Source organism: Muscardinus avellanarius, assembly GCF_963383645.1.
Source record: "Muscardinus avellanarius genome assembly, chromosome: 4".
NCBI lineage: Eukaryota > Metazoa > Chordata > Mammalia > Rodentia > Gliridae > Muscardinus > Muscardinus avellanarius.
The window spans coordinates 161,733,963-161,755,263 of NC_137789.1; the positions used below are offsets into that span (position 1 = coordinate 161,733,963).

At 55.3% G+C, this 21,301-nt stretch overlaps 1 protein-coding gene across 1 annotated transcript in view; it reads left to right on the forward strand.

Moving 5' to 3' along the window:
* LRRC27 (leucine rich repeat containing 27) overlaps nt 1–6,207 on the forward strand; it is a gene marked incomplete at both ends in the record, with an annotated part of 17,993 nt that extends 11,786 nt beyond the window's left edge. Inside the window, 4 exons of the mRNA XM_080694887.1 lie at nt 363–738; nt 2,315–2,461; nt 4,043–4,183; nt 6,150–6,207. Of these exons, the coding sequence (XP_080551013.1) occupies nt 363–738; nt 2,315–2,461; nt 4,043–4,183; nt 6,150–6,207 (722 nt within the window). The remainder of the gene's footprint in view (nt 1–362; nt 739–2,314; nt 2,462–4,042; nt 4,184–6,149) is intronic.
* Between the last annotated feature and the right edge of the window lie 15,094 nt (nt 6,208–21,301).

The following is a 21,301-nucleotide window of genomic DNA, read 5'->3' on the forward strand; positions in this document are numbered from 1 at the left end:
AGTGGACAGCCAGCGACACCAACCATGCTATATACAGTGAATGTGTTTGGGGCCAGGTTCCTCTCAGAGTTTATGTAGAGCTAAAGTCTTCGAAGGTCACCCAGCAGGGGGAGCAGGACAGCCACAGCTCCTTAGCAGCAGTCAGCAGAAATGGAGGCTAAGTGTGGCTAGACTGCCTTGTTCATTCTCACCAAGTTACCCCCAAATACAGGCGTGTGGAGGAGAGTTCCCTCTGGCCCGGAGTTCCTGTCCACCCGCTGTGCAGCTGTGGGGCCTCTGGGCGGAGCGGTGCAGCCAGGCCTGTTCCGGTCCTGGGGCGTGGGGTGGGCAGCAGGCTGCTAAAACGGCATTTCACCCACCAGCTAAGTCACCCGTTAAGAAGAAGGGCCCGAGTGTGCTCCTGGAGCCTGCGCTGGCATCAGTCCAGGACTGTGTGTCTACCGAGGAAAGCGCGAGTGCCCAGGACCTGACGGCAGCGCTGACGAGGGAAAAGAAGGACTTCTTCCCCCCTGTGGGAGGGCTGGAGCTGGGCGAACTCCACAGCCCCACCTACTCTGCGGAGCAGTGGGCCAGCGAGGAGGAGATCAGGCGCTTCTGGAAGCTGAGGCAGGAGATCGTGGAGCACGAGAAGGCCGAGGCCCTGGAGCACCAGCTCCTGCCCATCCAGCTGCCTCCGAACCTCAGGGCGGCCCTGAGCACCAAGGGCAAAGAGCCCCCGAAGCCCAGGCACGCGTTCAGGTAAAACGCAAGGCGACGCGGCGTTGCGTGATCTTACGAGGGCGTTAACTTTTTCGTCCTTTTTACCACCAGGGCCTCGTTTGAGAATGATCCTCCACGTCGCTGCCGTCTTCGGTGGCAGAGGTCCCTGCTGGAGGGTTAGGGTCTGCACAGGGCCGGTGTGCAGGGTATGCACGCATATGGGGCATGTGTGGTCTGGTGTGCATGTGTGTACACGCGCGGATACACGCAGAAACAGAGAGGGTGTGGCACAGTACCGTGTGGCACAGTGCCGCGTGGCGACTCCAGATCACAATCATGCGGGGCCATCGCAGTCAGGAGGTGACGCTTGGATGTCGCCACCTGTGGCCTCCCGGGCTCGCCCTGGCCGCAGGAGCTGATGCGCAGCTGGTTTGCGGTTGTACACTGCGGGGAGACAGGCGGGAGGCGTGGGTGTGCGGGGAAGGCGGCCGGCATCACGGTACTGCTCTTTCAGACATCCCGTAGGTCTGAGCACTTAAAAAACAGAAGCACCACGAGCACTGCTGACACATTGCCACCTCCGGAGCGCTGGCCGCGCCGCCAAGCGTGGCCTCGGAGCTGCGGCCTGTTGGAGCTGTCTCATTGCACGTGGTCAGGCTCTGAGAGCAGGGACGTCCCACCCCGCTGTTACAAAGCCCTTCCCCCCTTCACCGTGGTTACGAATAATACACTGATCCATTCCAGTCAACTATGGCAAGCTTATGAATATATATGTATACACTTGATGACCTTATCAATATGTCAGAGTTAGGTATCGACTCAAGCTGGGAGGTCGGTGTGGGAGGCTAGGAGGCTGGGGAGGCTGGGGAGGCCCGCCTGCACCTGTGCGCACTCAGGTCCACCTGCTGATGCCGCAGGTGCTCCTAGGGAGGACTCAGGGGTGTCCTTTCCTGAGGACTTCTGTGTTGGTAGCTGGCATTCAGTGGTGGTCAGGTGGGCTGCAGTAGCCTGCACTACTCCATTTGTTTTCTCCTCCTCCTCCTCCTCCTCCTCCTCCTCCTCTTTTCTCCTCCTCCTCTTTTCTCCTCCTCCTCTTCTCTTCCTCCTCATCTTCTCTTCCTCCTTCTCCTCCTCCTCCTCGTCTTCTCTTCCTTCTCCTCTTCTCCTCCTCCACCTCCTCTTCTTCTTTTTCTCCTCCTCTTCTCTTCCTCCTCCTCATCTTCTCTTCCCCCTCCTTTCTCCTCCTCCTCGTCTTCTCTTCCTCCTTTTCTTCTCCTCCTCCTCCTCGTCTTCTCTTCCTCCTCCTCTTCTCCTCCTCCACATCCTCTTCTTCTTTTTCTCCTCCTCCTCCTCCTTAGTCTGTGTACCACCACGCCCAGACCCCACTCGTGGCCTTTTTATTTTTTTATTTTGAAATAGGATCTTGCTAAGTTGCTGAGGCTGGCTTTGAACCTGTGGCCCTCCTGCCTCGGCCTCTCAAAGTACTGGGGTCACAGGCATGCGTCAGCACGCCCGGCTTTTAAATGTTTGTTTTGTAACATTATGTGTCACATAGGCATGACTGATCATTACAAGGTTTTGTTAAATATTCAGCTGGAAACGTTTGCAGTTTTAGAAAGAAGACTTCCTCTTTCAAGAGCACGCTACCTGATCTCTCATCGCCATACCAAACAATGGTTCGAACAAAAAAGCTGGAGGACAGGCGAGTGGCGGCCCTCAGGGAGCTGCGGGAGAAGCAGGCCCTGCTGGAGCAGCGGAGGAGGTGTGTGGGGCGGGGCGGGCCTCCCTGCGGTGACGGTGATGGTGAGTGCCACCGCCGCAGAGCTGAGGCTGGAGCCAGGCTCAGCAGGCTCGGCTGGCTTCCCACTCCCTGGTCCAGGGCCAGCGTCCGCTTCCCTTGTCTGGCGCCAGCCGCACCGCGCCGGCCTGTGGTCTGTGGCTTTTCAAGTGTGGGCTCAGCCTCGTGGCCCACTGGGGCCACGTCCTCACAGGGCCTGCGCTGGATCCGGTGCGCATGATCACTGCGGTCAGCTCGCCACACCTGCCTGCCTTCTGGAATCTTCCCCGAGGCCTGGCGCTTCCTGTCCCCTCCCCTCACCTGCCCATCACTTGACCTGCGTCCCTTTCTAAGGAAGCTCTTCAGAAGCCACGGGCTCACCGGCGCCTTCCCTCCTGTCCCATGCCCTCGGGCTCATGGTGGCAGCTGCTGTTGGGAGGCTGCGCAGGCCCTGTCCTCGGTGTCCAATCTGCTCCGCCCTCAGCTCTGCTGACCACTCAGTCACACCCTGCTCCAGGGCCCAGGGGGCTGGCCGGCGCGGAGTGTGTCCGCAGCACTCCGGCGCGCCCACCCCATGTCTGGGTTCAGCAGAGGTGGGGCTGCAGGTGACTGGGAAGATGGAGAGACCAAAGGCGGGTAGCCCGCACTCCCGGCCCGCTCCCTGACCTGCTGGGGCTGGCCTCTCCTCTCAGGCCGCTGGGAGGTGCTGGGTCGGCAGGTGAGGTCTGGGCTGCAGAGGTAGCTCTGGGTGGACGTGGCCTGGCCTGAGCAGGCTCTCAGCAGCCTCGTCCATCCTGGCCACAGAGCACAGCCTAAAAACTGTGCATGCTGTAGGCCGGCCCAGCAGCCGCCGCCCTGTGCTCACAGCCCTACAAGACCATGTGAGTGAGTCTGGGCCTGCCGTGAGGGGCGGGGGCACGCCTGAAGACCTGGGTTTCTAAAGGGAAAGGTGCGAATCTAGCCAGACACAAGCTTGTGAGCAGCCGTCTTTGGGACTTCTGTGGACAGTGCCTGTGGGCCTGTGGTGTGGCACCTCAGTGCCCGGCCCCTGTCCTCCCAGAGACCAGTGCCTCCACCAGGCTTGCAGATGCTACCAGCCACCACTGCAGCACACGGCACACAGAGGGCCGGCCGGGTTCTAGCTCTGCCCCAGCAGGAGAACGTGCCTGCCCAGCACTTCTCCTCTGGGGACGAGCAGACGGGTGGGCTCCGCTGAAGCTAAGAGGACAGACAGAAATCTTTGCAAGCAGCAGGGCGTGGTGGCACATGCTTGTAATCCCAGCCCTCGGGAGGCTGAGACAGGAGGATCGCACAGGTTTGAAGCCAGCCTCAGCTACTTAGTGAGGCTCTCGGCAACTTAGTGAGACCCTGTTTCCAATTAAAGTATAAAATAGGTCTGGGAGTGTAGCCTGGAGCTAGAAAAGTCCCTGGGTTCCATGCCCAGTACCACAAAAAGAAAGAAAGAAAGAAAGAAAGAAAGAAAGAAAGAAAGAAAGATAGATTTGCAAGCTTTGCTGGAAGCTGCCCGTAGCTTATGACATTACGGTGATGATGTGTTTTCTCCAGAGACAAGAGAGCCCTGCAGGCGTGGAGAGAGCAGGCCCAGATGGTGAAGAAGGAGGAGGAGCTCAGCAGATTCCTGCCTCTGCACAGGAACGTGGTAGGCCGGCTCTGCAGGCGGCAGGCGCTGGGCCCGGGGGCGGGCAGGTGGGGCTATGCGTGGTCCCCGTGCAGGTGGAGACTGAAACGGGGGTCCGAGTCACCCGCTCACCGGCCTCAGCTGATGGGGCCGGCCAGGCTGGAGCTCAGTGTGGGGTTGCCCCTGCCTCCCGGCCTGGCCCCGCCTGGCCCCTCCAGGATGCCCTCTTGGTTGTGGCTGGTAGGTTCCCTTCAAGGAGTTAGCTACTCAAAGAGAGGATCGAGACTCGAGCAGGAAGATGCTGTGTATCCACAGGTAGCTCTGGACACCTTCCCGTGTCTCAGCCTCAGGAGGCCAGCTGCCTTGGAAGCCAAGCAGCAGTGGCCCCTGTGACCTTGCCCTGGCCCAGGGCTGCCAGCTCTCAGGGTGTGTGGCTTGGGGCACTCCGGGCAGCAGCCCTTGTCATGCGCCTCTGAGTCAGAGCCTTGGTCCGGCAGGACACGGGGCTCCAGCAGGTACCTGGGGCCATGGCCAGTGAGCACAGCAGGGCAGGTGTGCTTCTCAGACAGTCACAGGCCCTCCCCACTTGCTTTTGTTTTGGTGCTAGGGATGGAACCCAGGGGCACTGTACCTCTGAGCTATACCCCAGCCCTTTTCATTTTCTATTTTGAAACAGGGTCTCCCTAGTGAAAGATATGGCGGGTCCCAGTGGCGCACAGACACACGCGGAGATCCATTATATGATATGGTTGCCTTTATTTGTGGGAAGTCGGCCGCCAGCCCCCACGTGCCCGCGGGGGCTGGTGGGGGAGAGTGCGTCTCTCTGTCTCCCTGTGGGGCTTCCCTCTGCCCTCTGAACTCACTTCTCCCTGATCGGGAGGCGTGGTCCCCTCCCAGAATCGCCGGGCTCCGCCTCCTAGCTTCCGGCCCTGCCCCTGAGGGGCAGGGGCAGCTCAAACCTTTCACCTAGGTTGCTCAGGGTCTTGCTAGGTTGCTGAAGCTGTTCTCAAACTTCTGATCCTCGTGTCTCTGCCTCCTGAGCACTGGGATCACAGGCGTGCTCTTCCGTCCCCGGCTGCTATGCTTGACGTTTGCACTGGAGGCAGCAGGGGCGGCCTGTGCAGCTGGGAGAGGGCCCAGGCCTTCCCCAGGATCCTGACATTTGCGGGAACCCCAGCAAGCAGCTCCTTCAGGGTGGTCAGCCCACACGGTTGCCTTCTTTTGAATTTTATATCCGACTAATTTTAGACTTGCACAAAAGTCGCAGAAGCAGTGCAGAGCTTGACATACTTCTCGCCTAGCTCTCCGATGCCGTCAGCACCCCTCCTGGCCCAGGGCAGGGCTCGGCCCAGCCTTGACGGTTGTAGCATGAGGAGCCGGATGAGGACTGTAGCTCAGACGCCTGTTCGGGCTGGTCTCCTGAGGCAGGGCGACTCCAGGCGGGCCAGGTCTTTTGTCTTCCTGTCTTTCAAGATTATGACACCTTGAGTAGCACGATGGCTGTTTGTCTGGGTGTCCCAGCTGGACCCTGGTGAGGTTTTGAACTTGGGGCAGGCATGGCAGACAGCACTGTGTCTTTCTTGGTGCCTTCTTGGTGCTGTGTGTTGTGGTTTGTGGTGTGCTTGACTTTGATCCCCGTTCAAGAGGATCTGCTTCTTCCTTGCACACACACACACACACACGCGCACACACACACACACACACACACACACACACACACACGTGTGCGCCTGGCCCGCCCAGCTAATCCAGGCCTCACGTGGGGAGGGGTCCAGGCACTGGGGCTTCCTGGCAGTGGCGGGTTGTCTGTAGCAGTGGGCCGGCTCTGATGGCCCATGGAGAACCTGTCGCTGGGCTCCGCTTCCACCACCTAACATTTCCCAAGTTGCCTTTGTGCATCGAAAAAAGTAGTAGTTTTTAACTTAAGAAAAAAAGAACAGAACGGCAGAATCTTTTCCCTCGTAGCGTGCCCAGTGGAAGGACAAAATCTATACAAGTGGGGTTTGGGCTCTGGTGTGGTGGGCTCGCCCGCAGACATTGCCAGGCTCTGCTGCCCCCACGGCGGCTCACCTTGGCCGCGCCCTGGGCCTGAGCCTCCCCTTCCACACAGCATGGGGAGTCCACCACAGTCCTTCTTCTAGAGACCGCTCCCAGCCCTAGAATTCCAAGTATTGTAGAATGCCACCTGCTTGTTTCTTGGGGGCATGCTAGACCCTGGCACACCCTGTCTGCCTGCGGCTTTTGTTCCTTTCTTGTTGGGACAATCAAGACACAGTGTTTTCCCAGTCAGCAGCTGCGGCCTGTCCCTCTGCTCAGCAGACACCGTACTCCCCGGTTTTCTTGTTTTCTTGTCATGAGTAGAATCCCAGGCCTTTTCCTGCTGAGCGCCGGGGCCGTTCCACGCCCTCACCTTGGCTCGTCTTTCCTAGTTTCCGTTTCCTCTACATGTGCAAGCATTTAAATGCATATTACATGGCTTCCAGGAAATGCACGCACACCCTTAAGAATGCTTTCAGAGCTTTTTTATAACAAGAAAAAAAGAAGGAAAAACTGTAATAGAGAAACTGTCAGTGGTGGGGACGGCTAAACAACTCGCTGCCTCCAGGTTACGTTGGCTCACGAGTCGTCCAAAAGGCTGGGTCAGGTCCAGTGTCTGCTGACGTGAAGAAAGGACTGTGAGCTGGACAGCCAGCGCTGAGGACATGCCCAGGGACCTACTGAGCGAAGGCGCTGCCAGGAGGGAGGCAAGGGCAGGCCCAGGGCGCGCGTCCTCAACCACACCTCTAGTTATTTATTTAGTTTTGGTGGTACTGGGGGTGGAACCCAGAGGCTTTCTACCTCTGGGCTATACTCCCAGATATATATATATATATATATATATATATATATATATTTTTTTTTTTTTTTAAATTTGGAAACAGGGTCTCACTAAGTTGCTGAGAGCCTCACTAAGTAGCTAAGGCTGGCTTTGAACCCGTGCGATCCTCCTGTCTCAGCCTCCCAAGCGCAGGGATTACAAGCGTGTGCCATCACGCCCGGCATTTATTTATTTATTTTATTCTTTCTTTCTTTCTTTCTTTCTTTCTTTCTTTTTTTCTTTCTTTTTGGTGATACTAGGGTTCCTGGAAACCCTTCTACCTCCGGGGTACACCCCAGACCTATTTTTTATACTTTTTTATTTGAAAACGGTCTCTTAATCCAGCTAGGCTGGCTTTGAACCAGCACGATCCTCCTATCTCCGCCTCCAAGTACTTGGGAGGCGGAGATAGGAAGATTGCAGGTTTGAGTCAGCATGTGTTGACTTAGCAAGCAAGACTCTGTTTCAAGATAAAAAGTGTTGGGAGTATAGGTCAGGGGTATGATGCCCCTGGGCTCAATTTCTATCACCACTAAACAAATAAGTAAGTAAAGGGAATAAAGAAAAATCAGACTCCAATAAAAAAAAAAAACAGGCAAAGAGTGTGACAGGCAATTCACAGATGTATGCAAAGAAACCCGGTGTCCTCAGGAGACATGGGTGTGCGTCTGAGCCGGTCATCTGTGGGTCTGTAGAGAGGAGCGAGGGCTGCTTCACTCACTACCAATCATCTCTTGGAAGCATCTTCTCTTTTACTTCAGGGGTAAAAGGGGGTTCTGAGGGTTGGACCCAGAACCTCATGCATGATAGGCTAACACTCGACCACTGAGCTACATCCTCAGCTCCCCCTTTTTTGTGGCACTGGGAATGGAACCCAGGGGCATTCTACCTCTGAACTATACCCCCAGCCCTATTTTTTATTCTTTATTTTGAAACAGGGTTTCACTGAATTGCATAGGGCCTCACTAAGTAGCTGAGGCTGTCCTCGAACTGCGATCCTCCTGTCTCAGCCTCCCGAATGCTGGGATTACAAGCATGTGCTGCCATGCCACACTTTCCCCCTTTTAAAAGTTTTGAAGTAGGGTCTCAGGAAATTGCAGAGGCTGGCTTCAAACTTAGGATCCTCCCAAGTCACTGGGAACATGGGAGCAAGCCTCTGTTTCCAGCTTGGAAAATACCTTTGCAGGTTAAGGACAGGTATTCTTTGAGAACTTGCAGAAGTCCTTCTTGTAGAAACGAAAGCAATCATATCAGAGCATTATGAATAAAGATGTGCACTTCATATTAAATAAAGACTGTTTGTAGGGGCAAACCCAAGCCGTGCACATCTGTGATAAAGAAGCGGTTTCCATGGTTACACCTGGTGGTGCGTGTAAGAACCTCCCAGCCCGAGCCAGCTCCTGCAGTTTAGCAGGTGGACACAAGAGGGCACCAGAACCCTGCGCCTGGCTGGGTGGCCCTCTGTGCCCAGTGCAGCAGCGGGTGGGCCCTGTGGGCCTCGCCTGGGCAGTCAGGCGGGCTGCTGGCTTGGCAGCCTGGCCCTGAGCAACCTGTCTGCTCTGCTCTGTGAATGTGCAGGGTGCACCCCAGACACAGGTGATGGGGTGGGAGCCTGCTGGGATGGCTGCCGAGAAATAGACCTCGTGTTGGGCGGCTGAGTCTCTGGACCCACGGCCTCTTCTAAGAGCCTGGCGGCTCTGTCTGTCATGTTGCTCTGAGCCCGCGAGTCCATCCTGGGCTCGGCACAGTTGACCGTCCGACCTCCCGTGCATTCCGTGCAGCGCTTCAGAGCCGCCGTGCATTCCGTGCAGCGCTGCAGAGCCGCTGCCGCGGCCTCCCGTAGTTTCCGCTTCAGCTTCCTGCACTGGTTCTTGGCATCCTCATAGGAGAATCGGATATTTGGATGCATCTTCCTTCTCCATATTTTATAGTGATAGCAAAATATATCTAGGTGGGCTTCTTTCCAATACTTGCTTTTAACATTTTAAAAAATTAGATTAAATGCTTAGCTTTAAGAGAATAAAGAAACATCTAAGCTGGACATGGTGGTTCATGGCTGTAATCCTAGTACTTGGGAGGCTGAGACAGGAGGATCGCAGGTTCAAGGCTAGCCTCAGCAAGTAGTGAGACTCTCATCAACTTAGTGAGACCCTGTTTCAAAATAAAAAATTAAGAAATAAAGCTGGGGTTTAGCTCAGAGGTAGAGTGCCCCTGGATTCAATTCCCAGTACCATGGAAGAAAGAAAGAAAAAAAAAGAAAGATAGAGATTTAGCATTGTGCATTCCCTCCTCCTCCTCCTCTTCCTCCCCTCCTCCTCCTCCTCCTCCCCTCCTCCTCCTCCTCTCCTCTCCTCTTTCTGAGTAATCTTTGAGAGAATACTGAGTCACTGAAAGTGCACCAGCTCTCACAGTGCACAGATCTAAGTGTGCTGTGTCCACACCCTGTACACTTCCGGGGGGGGGGGTAGGAAAAGGGCGTGATGGGTCTTGTCCCAACTTAGCCTCTTCTCTTCCTGGTTATGAGACCCTTGTGGGTACCAGGCGTGGCCAGGGTGAAGCTGATGCAGACAGACAAGGTCTGGCTCTGGTGATCGCTTAGAGGGAGAACAGACATCAAGTGCAGACGCAGTCCGGGTAGAGCCTAGCTGGGCTGGAGCGGCCCCTGCCAGGGGGCCACCAACACATAGTCCTTGCACTCCCCACATACTCTGTTAGGGCACCCTTTGCTCCTGACAGTCCCAGCATACAGACACGCATGCACACCCATGCACACGTGTCCTTACAGGCACGCACACACAGACTGAAAGCTCCCGAGGTCAGGATCGGCTTCACACGCGGCCACTGGAGGCAGCAGACAGCAGCGATGGCCTTGTGGCCCTAGATAGAAGCCTCCACCCCTGGTGTCCAGGCAGCACCTCCCGACTGCAGAGCCCCCGCGTCCTCCCATCCTCTAGCTGAAGCTGCAGAAACGGGTTGGAAGCCCCTGTCAGAAAGCCACTGTGGCCCCTGTGAGCCCCCAGCCGCTGCAGCAGGGTGTGTGAGAAGGTTCCAAGGGACAGAGAGGAGGGGAGGGCCTCACTGGGCTCCCGCAGGCCGGAGAGCGGGGGAACCCCAGGGAGTGCACAGAGCAGGCCTGGAGATTTCCAGACGCAGGTCACAGCCGGAAGAGCTTTCGGAGAGCCAGCGTGGAGCTGGCGCTCCTGCTGATGGAAGTGGGGAGGGTCCAGAGACAGCTGGGGTCAGGAGCCAGGAGTTTCACTGGCTTCCCAGGTGTGGCAAGGCCGGGGCTGCTGGGCAGAGTCGGGCGTTTCCAAGCTGACCAAAAGGTGGGCGAGGAGGTCCAAATGGGTCTTCCAAATGTGGTTCTGTTATACCCAAAGTCCGGGATCTCAGGGGGAGAGAGACACACAATACTGCAAAGACAGGAAGGGGGGGGGGTATTGGGGAACTGGCTCGAGCTAGGGTCCAAGTCCTCTGCAGTGGAGTCTTGACAAGGCCCTCGAGTCTTTGTTTCAAGGCAGTTTTATACATTTCCGTCATTTGGGTGGGCTGTGATTTACACTTCAGTCACTCGGGCTGTGATTTACTAAGGAGTTATCTTTAAAGCAAAAGGAATCTTTGCTGCTGTGATCACAAGCAACTGGACAGGATACTTGGTGCTTCCCATTTGGTTCGTGCCTCCTGGAATTGGTTGGGAGTTTTTCATCCTGACCTAGGTGCCAAAACTGACACTTAACTGTTAGTTGTATTCCTGGGAAACTGAAACTCAGGCCTAGATGAAGCCTGTCATGGCTCTGCTCTGGTCCTACAGTTCCAGGTGTCAGGAGATCAGGTGTGTGTCGGCAGGCTGGGGAAGCAGGTAGGTTCCCACAGCAGCTCTGCTGGTGAACACCTGTCCTGCGGCGGGAGTGGGGAGGGTCCAGAGGCTGCGCGGTGTCTCTGATTTACCTTAGAAGCCATCAGGAATTCCTGCCCTGCCTGTGCACTGGCCTCTCTCTGCTGTCTCCTTCATTCAGTAAACCCAAAACCCAGCCAGGAGCCCCGTGGCGCCCCGTGGAGGCTAGAGGAATGTCCTGGAAAGATCCGGAAACAGTGGTGGGCCGTGGCAGTGTGTAGGCCTGACTCTGTCCTCTTGGTCTCAGCTCTGGAAAGCATCTCCTCCCGGGGGAGGGCAGAGCTGGCCACCTCCGCAGCGCATTCGCCACTGCCCATTTTCCCCGGGAACTTTGTGCGGTGAGCTGTATTAAAGTACACGATGCTGCCCGACTTGTCCCAAGTGCTTGGTTATCTGTGCTGAGTCATCATGCCCGCTGAGCTGAGACCCTGAGCTCTCCAGCGGGGACTGCCAAGTGCAAGCTGCATTCCTCTTGCCTAACATTACTAGCTCTTACACATTAGATAAAAACCTGGTGATTGAGGACCCAGTTTCTGTCCCTACTGATGTTTTCCTGCCTGAATACCCTGGGTGACTACTTGCTTTGAGTTGGAAATGGTTTGCATTTATGCCCATAAATGTATTCATTTTAATTTTATATTTATTTATTTATTTATTTTTGCAGTACTGTGGATGGGCACTCTACCTCTGAGCTACACCCCCAGCCCTATTTTTTTATTCTTTATTTTGAAACAGGGTCTCACTGAGTTGCAAAGGGCTCACTAAGTAGCTGAGGCCGGCTGCAAACCCGGATCCTCCCGTCTCAGCCTCCTGAATGCTGGGGTTACAAGTGTGTGCCACCACTCCTGGTTTATTCATTTTAAGTTATGTAAAGTTTTTTTACTCAGTTCTTTAAAAGATGACAAATTTTGGTTTTCTACTGTTCTGTGAAAACGTTAGGCCCCGGCAGCATGTCACGGCATAAGGAGAAGAAAGGAGTTGAGTGCAGATTAAAATACTAGTCGGGTGCGGTACAAAATGAACTTAAAAGTGAAAAAATACCAGTAAAGCGGGGTTTCTTGAGAAGAAACTCGGCGTTTCCTTACCGGATTCTTGTCTGTGGTGAACAAAGAATGACACCCACAGACCGCAGGAAGGGGAATAAGTGGTTTATTGGTAGCAGCAGGGAATAGGGAAAAGTGGCCGACCACCCCTAAAGGCTGCCGGGGCTCTGATGTCCAGCAGCTGCCTTCAGGACAATACTTGAGGGTAGCCCAAGCCGAATGCCTTCAGTTGCAAGCTGCTTTCTCCCAGAGTCCAAGCGATCTGCCAGAAAAGAGGTGCAGGTCACCCCTAGGGGCCCTGGTCAGCCTTGGTGTCCAGCAGAGGCCTTCAGGTCACTACCCGAGTGTAGCCTGGGCCTAGTGCCTTCAATTGCACTCCGCCTTCTCTCAAAGCCAACGCGACCTGAGAGAGAGAGAGAGAGAGAGAGAGAGAGAGAGAGAGAGAGAGAGAGAGAAGCTCCTCAATGGGGAGGGGTTCCCAGAGTGGGTAACCGTTCTGGTGACTGCTCTAGGGGTTTATATATCTCTGTATGCCCTCTGTTACTTGGAGTCTGGGAGGCAGTTCTTAAAATTTGCATAGGGTATTTGCATGTCCTTGAGGGGTCTCCTTTCAGTAGAGGTGTCAGACTTGTTCCAGTGATGTCTCCTGGGTTTGTTGATTAGTAAACAGATGGTTTTGTGAAGCTTTGGTCATTCTTATCTCTGAACCTTGGAAGAGCTGGTCTCTTTTAGGAGCCTTGGAAGTTAATTAGTATTCGTTGCCCCTCAGGAAATGAAGCTTTTCTACGGGGCCCCTTCCCTACCTGCCTACTTCTCTTCTACCTCCTCACCAGCAAGGCATGGCAGCACACACCTTGGGAGGCTGAAACAGGAGAATCTCAGGTTCAAGGTCAGCCTCAGCAATTTCCCGAGAGTCACAGCAGCCTTGTAAGACCCTGCTTCAAACGAAACAAGCCAGGTGTGGTGGTGCATGCTTGTAATCCCAGTACTTGGTGTTACAGTTTGAGATGATATGGTTTTGGGGAAACTGTCCCCGAGGACCCTGTTTAGGGTTCCAGACACAATTTCCCTCAAAACACACACACAAAAAACAAAAAAAGAAAAACTGCGGGTTCTTGTCCTGAGCTAAGGGTAAGTACACATTAGCCCGGACTCTTGCTGAAGATTTAAATACGTTTATTAAAAAGATAGAAATACAGAAGACAGTTACAGCCCCCTGCCATTCACAAATGGCACGGGGGAGGGGGTGGCTCGAATGAATTCACCAAAGATACATGTGGCGCTTTCTTATAGGCAGCCTGACCAGGTCTGCGCAGGTCCTTTGATATGTAGATGTGCTGCCCTATCTCTAGCCCAGGTATCCTGCATCTGTCTCCATCCCAGCCAGATCCACCCCCTCTGGGGGGGGCAGCTCTGTCTCCTGCACAGACCCCCAGACCTTTTGTTACACCCCAAGATGTGTTAAGTTGCTTATTCACATCCTTGAGGAAGTAGGCCTCTCTTCAGAAATGTAAAAAGGCCCTAGGCTTCTTCTATTCTTTTGCTAATTATCCATGGAGAAATCTGCTGGCCCTCTCCCCACAGCTACTGGCTTTCTTCACTACCAAAGATATATTTTTAAAATTGGAAATCTTTCCTAATACTTGTATATTAATACATTTTGAAACCTCTTCCCAATACTGGTACACTTGGGAGGCTGAGACAGGAGGATCGCACAGGTTTGAAGCCAGCCTCAGCTACTTAGTGAGGCTCTCAGCAACTTGGTGAGACCCTGTTTCCAAATAAAGGATAAAAATAGGTCTGAGAGTATAGCCCGGAGGTAGAAAGCCCTTGAGTTCCACCCTAGTACTCAAATCAAAACAAAATCAAAACAACAACAATAAAGGCCTGGGGGGTTGGCCTGAGGTAGAATGCCCTGGGTTCAATCCATAGTACCATAAACACCAGTCAGTTTGTGTGGGGGACAGATGGGACTGTTTTTATAGTGCAGTTTCTATCAGCCCTGTGAGAATTTCCAAGCACCAGGAGCCAGCTGTGGCAGCCACCAAGGGTCCCTCGTCTATACCTTTCCCAATTCTGGCGTGAGCGTGAGCGCCAGCCAGGGCCCGATGGTGACCGCAGTGTCGCCGGGGACCATCACTGGCGACCTCTCCCAGCGCAGAGCGAGCGTCCCTGCAGTTCCTGGTGAGCAAGCGCAAGCGGGGCAGTCAGAGCAGCATTTTCTTAGATTCCTGCAAACATCTTGTTTTCCTAGGTGGCTTCAAAGATTCCATTCGCCACAGATCTAATAGAGCAAGGGAAAATTCCAGCAAACTCATTTGGGAAAACGAAGCACAGCAAAGAGAAAACTCCGCACGCTGATGGAGAGAGAAGGTCAGTGGTCACGGTGGGGTCCGCCCGCCGCCTGACGCCTGTGCTCAGCCCAACCCCAACGGCAGGCGTATGCCGGGCTCTCCAGGCAGAAGGGTGAGCCAGAAAAACTCGGGCCCTGCTCCGAGGGGCTCAGCATCCCCAGGATTTAGGATCTGGGCCTCTGCGGGGATGCTGCCCCGCACTTGGCCTCGCCCTGCCCCGTTGTTCTCCCCTCAACCCTTAGACCTGACCCTTGGGCTAAATGTCCAGCCATACCCTGAGGAGTACGGGGCAAGGCCCAGCAGCAAGGAACTTGAGGGAAGAGGGGCTGGCAGGGTGGAGGCCAGGTCCTGGGGCAGGGGGAGGAGACAGTGGCCCTCCAAGGGAACACTGGGTCCGGAGGCCGCAGTGGGACCCAGCCCGGGGCACCGAGAAGTGCTTGGTAGTGGGTCTCTGGCCAGGGCTGGCAGGCTGCTGGGCAGGCAGGGCTTCTGTCCCCAGAGGCCAGGTCATCTGCGGCCCAGGAGGCGGGCAGGGATATCAGGGAGTGCAGTGCCAGTGGGGGCTGACCCTGAGGGAGAGCAGGAGCCCTGAGCTGCACCCTGGGGACTCACAGGACAGTGTGGGCGGGGCCCAGAGCAAGGCGCTGAGGGGCTCATGGACAGACAGCCAACGTTCAGCAACAGATTCTCAAGCCCATCTCTGTCACTTTAAGGCATGGTACTTACCATCCAAGAATAGAAGCCCCAGGTCCCAAGCCCCATTACTAACAGGGAAAGAAATATGTTTAAAATCCCAGTTTAAGCTGGGCATGGTGGCACACTTGTGATCCCAGCATTTGGGAGGCTGGGACAGGAGGATCTGGGTTCAAGACCAGCCTCGGCTACTTAGTGAGGCCCTTTGCAACTCAGTGAGACCCTATTTCCAATTAAAAAATAAAAAATAGGGCTCAGGGTGTAGCTTGGAGGTAGAATGCTCATGGGTTCCATCCCCAGTACCACACACACACAAAAAAAAATCCTAGCTTAATAAGATTTTCTGTGTAGAGGTTTGGTAAAACTGTGTTTCACATGAAAACAATGTGCGTTCTTCCTGGCATGGCAGCGAGCAGCATCCTGCTGTGTGCTGTCTCTCCTGGTCTGACGTGTGAAGCAGAGCAAGGTCCTGCGGCTCAGGGTCTTGAGAAGGGGCGGGGGAGCTCCAGGCAGGGGCTCAGTGTGGGAGGCGCCCTGCATGCCAGGGACGTGGGTGGGCTGGAGGAAGAAGGAACATGGTCTCCAGGTTGGAATAGGAACTGCGGGGCTAGGTCCCGAGTCCCAGCACCCACTGCCCTGCATTCTCAGTATCTCCCGGGCTGCGGTGGACCTGGAGGAGAAGATAAACCAGCGCATGCAGCAGGCGCGCAGGAGCTCCAGAGGTGCGGCGCCGCTGCCGGAGGAGAGGACGGCTGCCCAGGACCTGGAGAGTGTGAGTGCCCTCGCCTCTCTCCCCAGGCCCCTGCGCCTGGGGGGCTGCCTGTCATTCCTGAACACACAGGGCACCCTGGGTCACCACTGCTCAGAGGACAAGCAGATGTCCCCCACGGTGGGCCCCGGGCTGCGCTGGCCGCCCGTCGCAGCACACGGTGTGTACCTGACCGCGACGGGTGGGGCAGCTGGGAGGCAGGAGCAGGTCCTTTGCCTGGGGCCTTGCCTGAGGCCGGCTGAGGGGCTGGCACAGCTGCCTGGACGCGATGTGGCCAGGTCTCCATACCGGAAGACCACAGGCTTCTGCTTGGACCCCAAACACACCTCCCTCCCGCCTTGGATTCCCACATCGTCCTGCCTGGCCGCTGCTGGGATCAGGCCAAGTGTGTGCACAGGCGTCCTGCCGGGGAGAGGAGTCAGGGTGGAAGGAGGCCATCCTGCCCCCGCAGGCTCAGCGGGTGGAAGGAGGCCATAAGAAGCCACCTGGAGAGGCTCCTTAGGCCCCTGGGAAGAGAGCCGACAGGACACATGGCGGTCCGTTCCACAGAGTCGAAGTGCAGGACCGTGAAGCTGGAGCAGAGAGGTTGAATGGCCAGTCCATTCAACACCCAGGCCAGTCCATGGCAGCCACCAGCGGGCCATTTGGTTCCTCTCTAGAGATATAAACAACCAGACTCCACAGGCTCCGTCGCCCTGAGGAAGGGACAGGATGCACTCCTGTGTCCAGGCTGTGCTAGGGACCAGCCTCCCCCAGCCTCTCAGAGACCAGGGCAAAGCCTTGTGGGCGTCCCCAGGGACAGCCTGTCCCGAGTGGCCTACGACAGCCCGCCCACTCTCCACAGGACCTGGCCTGGGCCTCGTCCTGAGGCGTGAGGAGCCCAGGGCGCCCAGCCGCTGGGCAAAGCCCTAGTGTGAAGGAAGAGGCCTCAGCAGGCCAGCCGGACAGTGAGTGGGTGAACAGCCACCTCGGAGGCAAAACTAAGCCCTACAAGCCTGCCTTCAAATCCTCTGAGCTATGGTGGAGAGCCACCGGAAACCAGCAAGCTGGCATTAAAAACAAATGCCAGCCGGATGTGGTGGCGCACGCCTGTAATCCCAGTACTTAGAAGGCTGAGACAGGAGGATCGCAGGTTTGAGGCCAGCCTCAGCAACTCACTGGGGCCCTCAGCAACTTAGTGAGACCCTGTTTCAAAGTAAATAATAAAATAGGGCTGGGTGTGTAGCTCAGAAGTACAGCAGCCTTAGGTTCATTACGCAGTACCACACACACATACATATGATAATAATAATAATAATAATAATAATAATTATAATAATAATTATAATAATAATTATAATAATAATAATGAAAAACCCAAACACTAACAAGGAGAACTCTGGGAGATAGATTTAAAATATGTCAAGAACGTCTTAAAAGATTTAAATCAATAAATGAAATCGAATAAATTCCCAGGAAATGGAAGAAAAAGTAAAGGATAGATGGGAAACAGAAAGACAGGAATTTTAAAGTCCAAACAGCCTGGAAGACTGAGCCAGGAAGCTCAGCACCTCCCAACAGGTGCTGCAGAGACGCAGGAGCGAGTGGGATAGCGGGGACCCCAGGTGACCCAGGTGACGCTAGCACCACGTGCCTCCAGGCCGGAGCCGCTGGCTTCTGGCCGACGGGACCGTCTGGGTGGAACACAGGCCTCTGCAGACTCAGCCCTCAGGAACAGTGCTCACGCCCAGCCCTCCTCTCTGAGCTACCGGGCCAAGCTGGGAGTTAGCCCAGAGAGGGAAAGTGTTCCAGGACACCGGCCTTGCTCCACGCGGGCCGGAGCCTGTGCACCGAGGGCTCTCCAAGGACAAGCGTGGACCAGCAGAGGCGGGCCAGGAGGCGTCTAGTGTGGGAGATTGGAGGACAGGCATATAGGGGATGTCCAGATTCCTAAAAGGACACAGTGACTACTTCCACAAAGAGACATGTTTCTAGACAAAGCAGAACAGCAGACTCACACCTGCTAGACAGGAGCAATGATCTTTCCTGGTCGTAATGATGTCAGCCTGGGAGACCAAGCTGCAGCAGCCCTATGGGAAGGGATGGGCATGGGAATTGGTGGAGGTCTATCTGCCCAGGAGGCAGAGGGAGGGACTCTGTCTCTCATCCTCAGGGCAGGGAGGTGGCCCTGCGGCCTCTGTGCCCACAGGGCAAGGCCTGCTTTTCTGTTTCACCTTGCTCTGGCCAGTAGATGGGCCGGGAATGTGGGAGAGATTCGGAGCAGAAAGTACGCATCCGATTCCAGGCAGGGCGGCTCTTCTCCCCTGTGGGCAGAGGCGAGCCCTGTGTGCCTGGCTGCGAGTCTCAGAAGGGCCCTGGCTGCAGCAGTGCCTGCTCGCAGGTCAGAAGGGCCCTGGCTGCAGCAGTGCCTGCTCGCAGGCCGGGGCCAGCCCCAGGGAAGCTGTCTGAACAGAGTCTGGCCCTCCTCCAGGTGGCGCCCAGGGGCTGCCCTCCTCTTTCACGGTCCTCTTCTTCCCCCCAAGGCCCAGAAGCTGCAGGATGAAGTGCTGAGGCTGAGACTGGAGTCGACCTTGAGCAAGCAGCCCCCGTTCCCCACGCTCACTGGGAACCTTCCGCTCCACTCACCAGCGTCACAACCTCAAAATATATTTTTTAACACGAAATATTAAGAGCCCAGAGATGTTTGCGGTGCTGATGACAAGCATGCCCAGACGCAGGGCGGGCCGGCCTCGCGCGGTGGGGACCGGGCACGCACTCGGTGTCCTGACTGCGGGTTTCAGGGGCAGCCCGCGGCTAAATAAAGCTGAGTTTCTTTTCTGAGGCTGTAGAAGGTTAAAAAAAAAAAAAAGCTGCATTAAAAGAAAGCGTATTGTAAAGGGCCACAGGGTTCTCATTTCAGCCACCGTACTCCACAGCCCCGCTGACGGAGGGCTTGAGGGTCCCCGCCTCTAGGCTCTAGTCACAAGTGTGGTCGTGGTTCCTTGAGCCGTGACCATCACCAGGTGAGCTCGTTTGCCTGAGCCCTGCCAGAAGTCCCGGGGCTGAGCTCTGCCCAGCAGGGAAAGGTGACAGCCCAGGCGCGCCCTCGCTCCAGGCCGCCCGTGGAGGAGCAGCCTGCATGGGCCTCCCTCCTGCCAGGCCGCCGAGGAGCTGTGCGCCGCCTCTTGCATCAGGCGTGTAACTGGATGTTCAGTGACGGCTTTTTCTGGAAAACATCTTTAAGAGATGGAGGACTATTGAGACTTTCTATTTCCTTTCCTGTCAATTTTGGTAAATATGTCTTTCAAAGAATGTTTCCATTTCATCCAAGTTGCAGATATGTATCAGCGTGAAGTTCACGTGATGTCCTCTTAGTGGTTCATGTCTTTAGCCTCTATCCTAATGTCTGCTTTTTCATTCTCCATACTGGTGCTTTGCTAGGGATTTATCAATTTCGTTAGTCCTTAACAGAACCCAGTATGTGGCTTCCTCGAGTCCCTCCACGGGATTTTTTTCCCTTGTTGAAAATTAAGCAGTTCTTCTGTGCCAGCTTCCCCTTCCCTCCTGCCCCTTCTCTTCCTTTCTGTCTTCAGCCTCAGGTGGGGCTATAGAACGTGTTCATCTGCCCTCTCTGCCCACTCTCGGCTCTCTGTTGCTATGTGACAAACTGCTCCAGGTCCCTGCTTGGAAGGTCCTCAGAGCCAGGTGGGGAGGGCACCACTGAAGCCCCTGACCCCATGGCAGCTCGTCTGAACCAGGCCTCGCTGCCAGCAGATTCCACCGCAGGCTCCCGTGCCTTCAAGACCTGTCGATGTGGGGCATCTGGGTCGGCCCCCTCACTCCCTGGTACATTCTAGGTGTCTGGGCAGGTGCCCTCTCTCCCTCTTGAATTTGGACTATATGGGTGGGTACCCTCTCTCTCCGGTGAGTTCAGGGTGTCTGGGCAGGCACCTTCTCTCCCTGGTAAATTTGGGGTGTCTGGGTGGGCCCCCTCTCTCCCTGGTGAATTTGGGGTGTCTGGGCGGGCCCCAGGTGTCTGTGTCAGGCTTGTGCCTGAGACAGCCTAGCGACAGCTGTGACCAGACTGGAGGATCATGGTTCGCGGACAGCCTCAGCTACTTAGTGAGGCCCTCTGCAGCTTAGAGAGACCCTGTTTCAAAATAAAGAATAAAAAATAGGGCTGCAGGTATAGCTCAGAGGTAGAATGCCCCTGGCTTCAATCCCTAGTACTGAAAAAATACATATATACATATACGTATGTGTATATATATGAACGCAAACAGGGTTTTCTCCAACTGTCCCCTGATACGGGTAACAAAATTAGTTTGTGAAATATCACCATGCTTTTAGCAAATCAAAGTCCATCTTTGGGCATGAGGTTTGATATCATCAGGTTTTAAAAAAAAATCAAACACCACACGAAAGACTTCGCTGAGGTTAGTCCCATGCAGAATGGGACTCGGAGGCCCTGGGCCAGGCAGGTTTCTGTTCGGATGTCTCACCGCTGCGGGGAAGGAAGATTCTGGTGCTGCCGGCTGTGGGCTGGCCTAGGAAATGGACAGCCAGCCTGGCAAGGTGGGAAGGGCCCACTCCCTCCAGAGCGGGAGCTCAGCTGCCTTTTCCCTCCGCCCCACCGTGCTGGGCGGCATGAGGCAGGCAGAGGACAGGCTTCTCCAGGATAGTCCTTTCATGTCTGGAAAAGGTGCCTGCCTGCTGTGTTCTAGCACCCAGCCAGGGGCCAGGATGGGCCCTGCCCCTGGTACAGCCGTGGGCGGGCCCAGGCTCACTGGAGACGCACCTGGCAGGTGTGAAGGCGAGTGGAGAGGCTCGGCCTGGGTGTCCCCGAGAGCAACCACAGGCTGTAGGACGGTTCTCCTACCACCCGTCACTTTACAGCCTGCCTCTTCATGGAAGTCTTTTCCAGAAATAGTGCATTTCCCTCCACAGACAAGTGAGAGAGATCAGCTTTTGCCAAGCAGTTCGGATCAACACAGGAGGGACTGCTCCTCTCTCCAACGCTAGGGCACCAGGGCTTGACTTCCGACCTGGTAAAACAAACACTTGGCTGGTGATGGACTCTGGGGACACCTTTGGAGGGAGAGTTCTAAATCCCATTGGAGTAAATGAGTGCTTGTGGTGCCTCTCCACTTCACAGTGACCCACAGCTGATTTAGGATGCTCTCAAGGAAAAACAACTACCTCATTCAAAAACAAGAAGAGCCATAGATCAACTTTGTGTGTGTGTGTGTGTGTGGGTCTGGGGATGGAACCCAGGGGCATTCGACCTCAGAGCTACACCTGCCCTGATTTTTTTTCTTTATTCTTTATTTTTGAAACAGGGTCTCACTAAGTTATAGAGGGCCTCACTAAGTAGCTGAGGCTGTCCTCGAACCTCGAGCCTCCTGTCTCAGCCTCCTGAATGCTGGGATTACAAGCATAAGCCACCACTCCCGGCCACAGATCAATTATTTTGAAGCCATGGCAACCAACCAGGAGGGAGATTCCCCCTCTCAAAATGTTCTTACTCAGATCCCTGCAGTGCAGCCCCTTGGATCTCAGTATGGAGGAGGGCTGCCAGGCAGCAGGTCATGGGGGT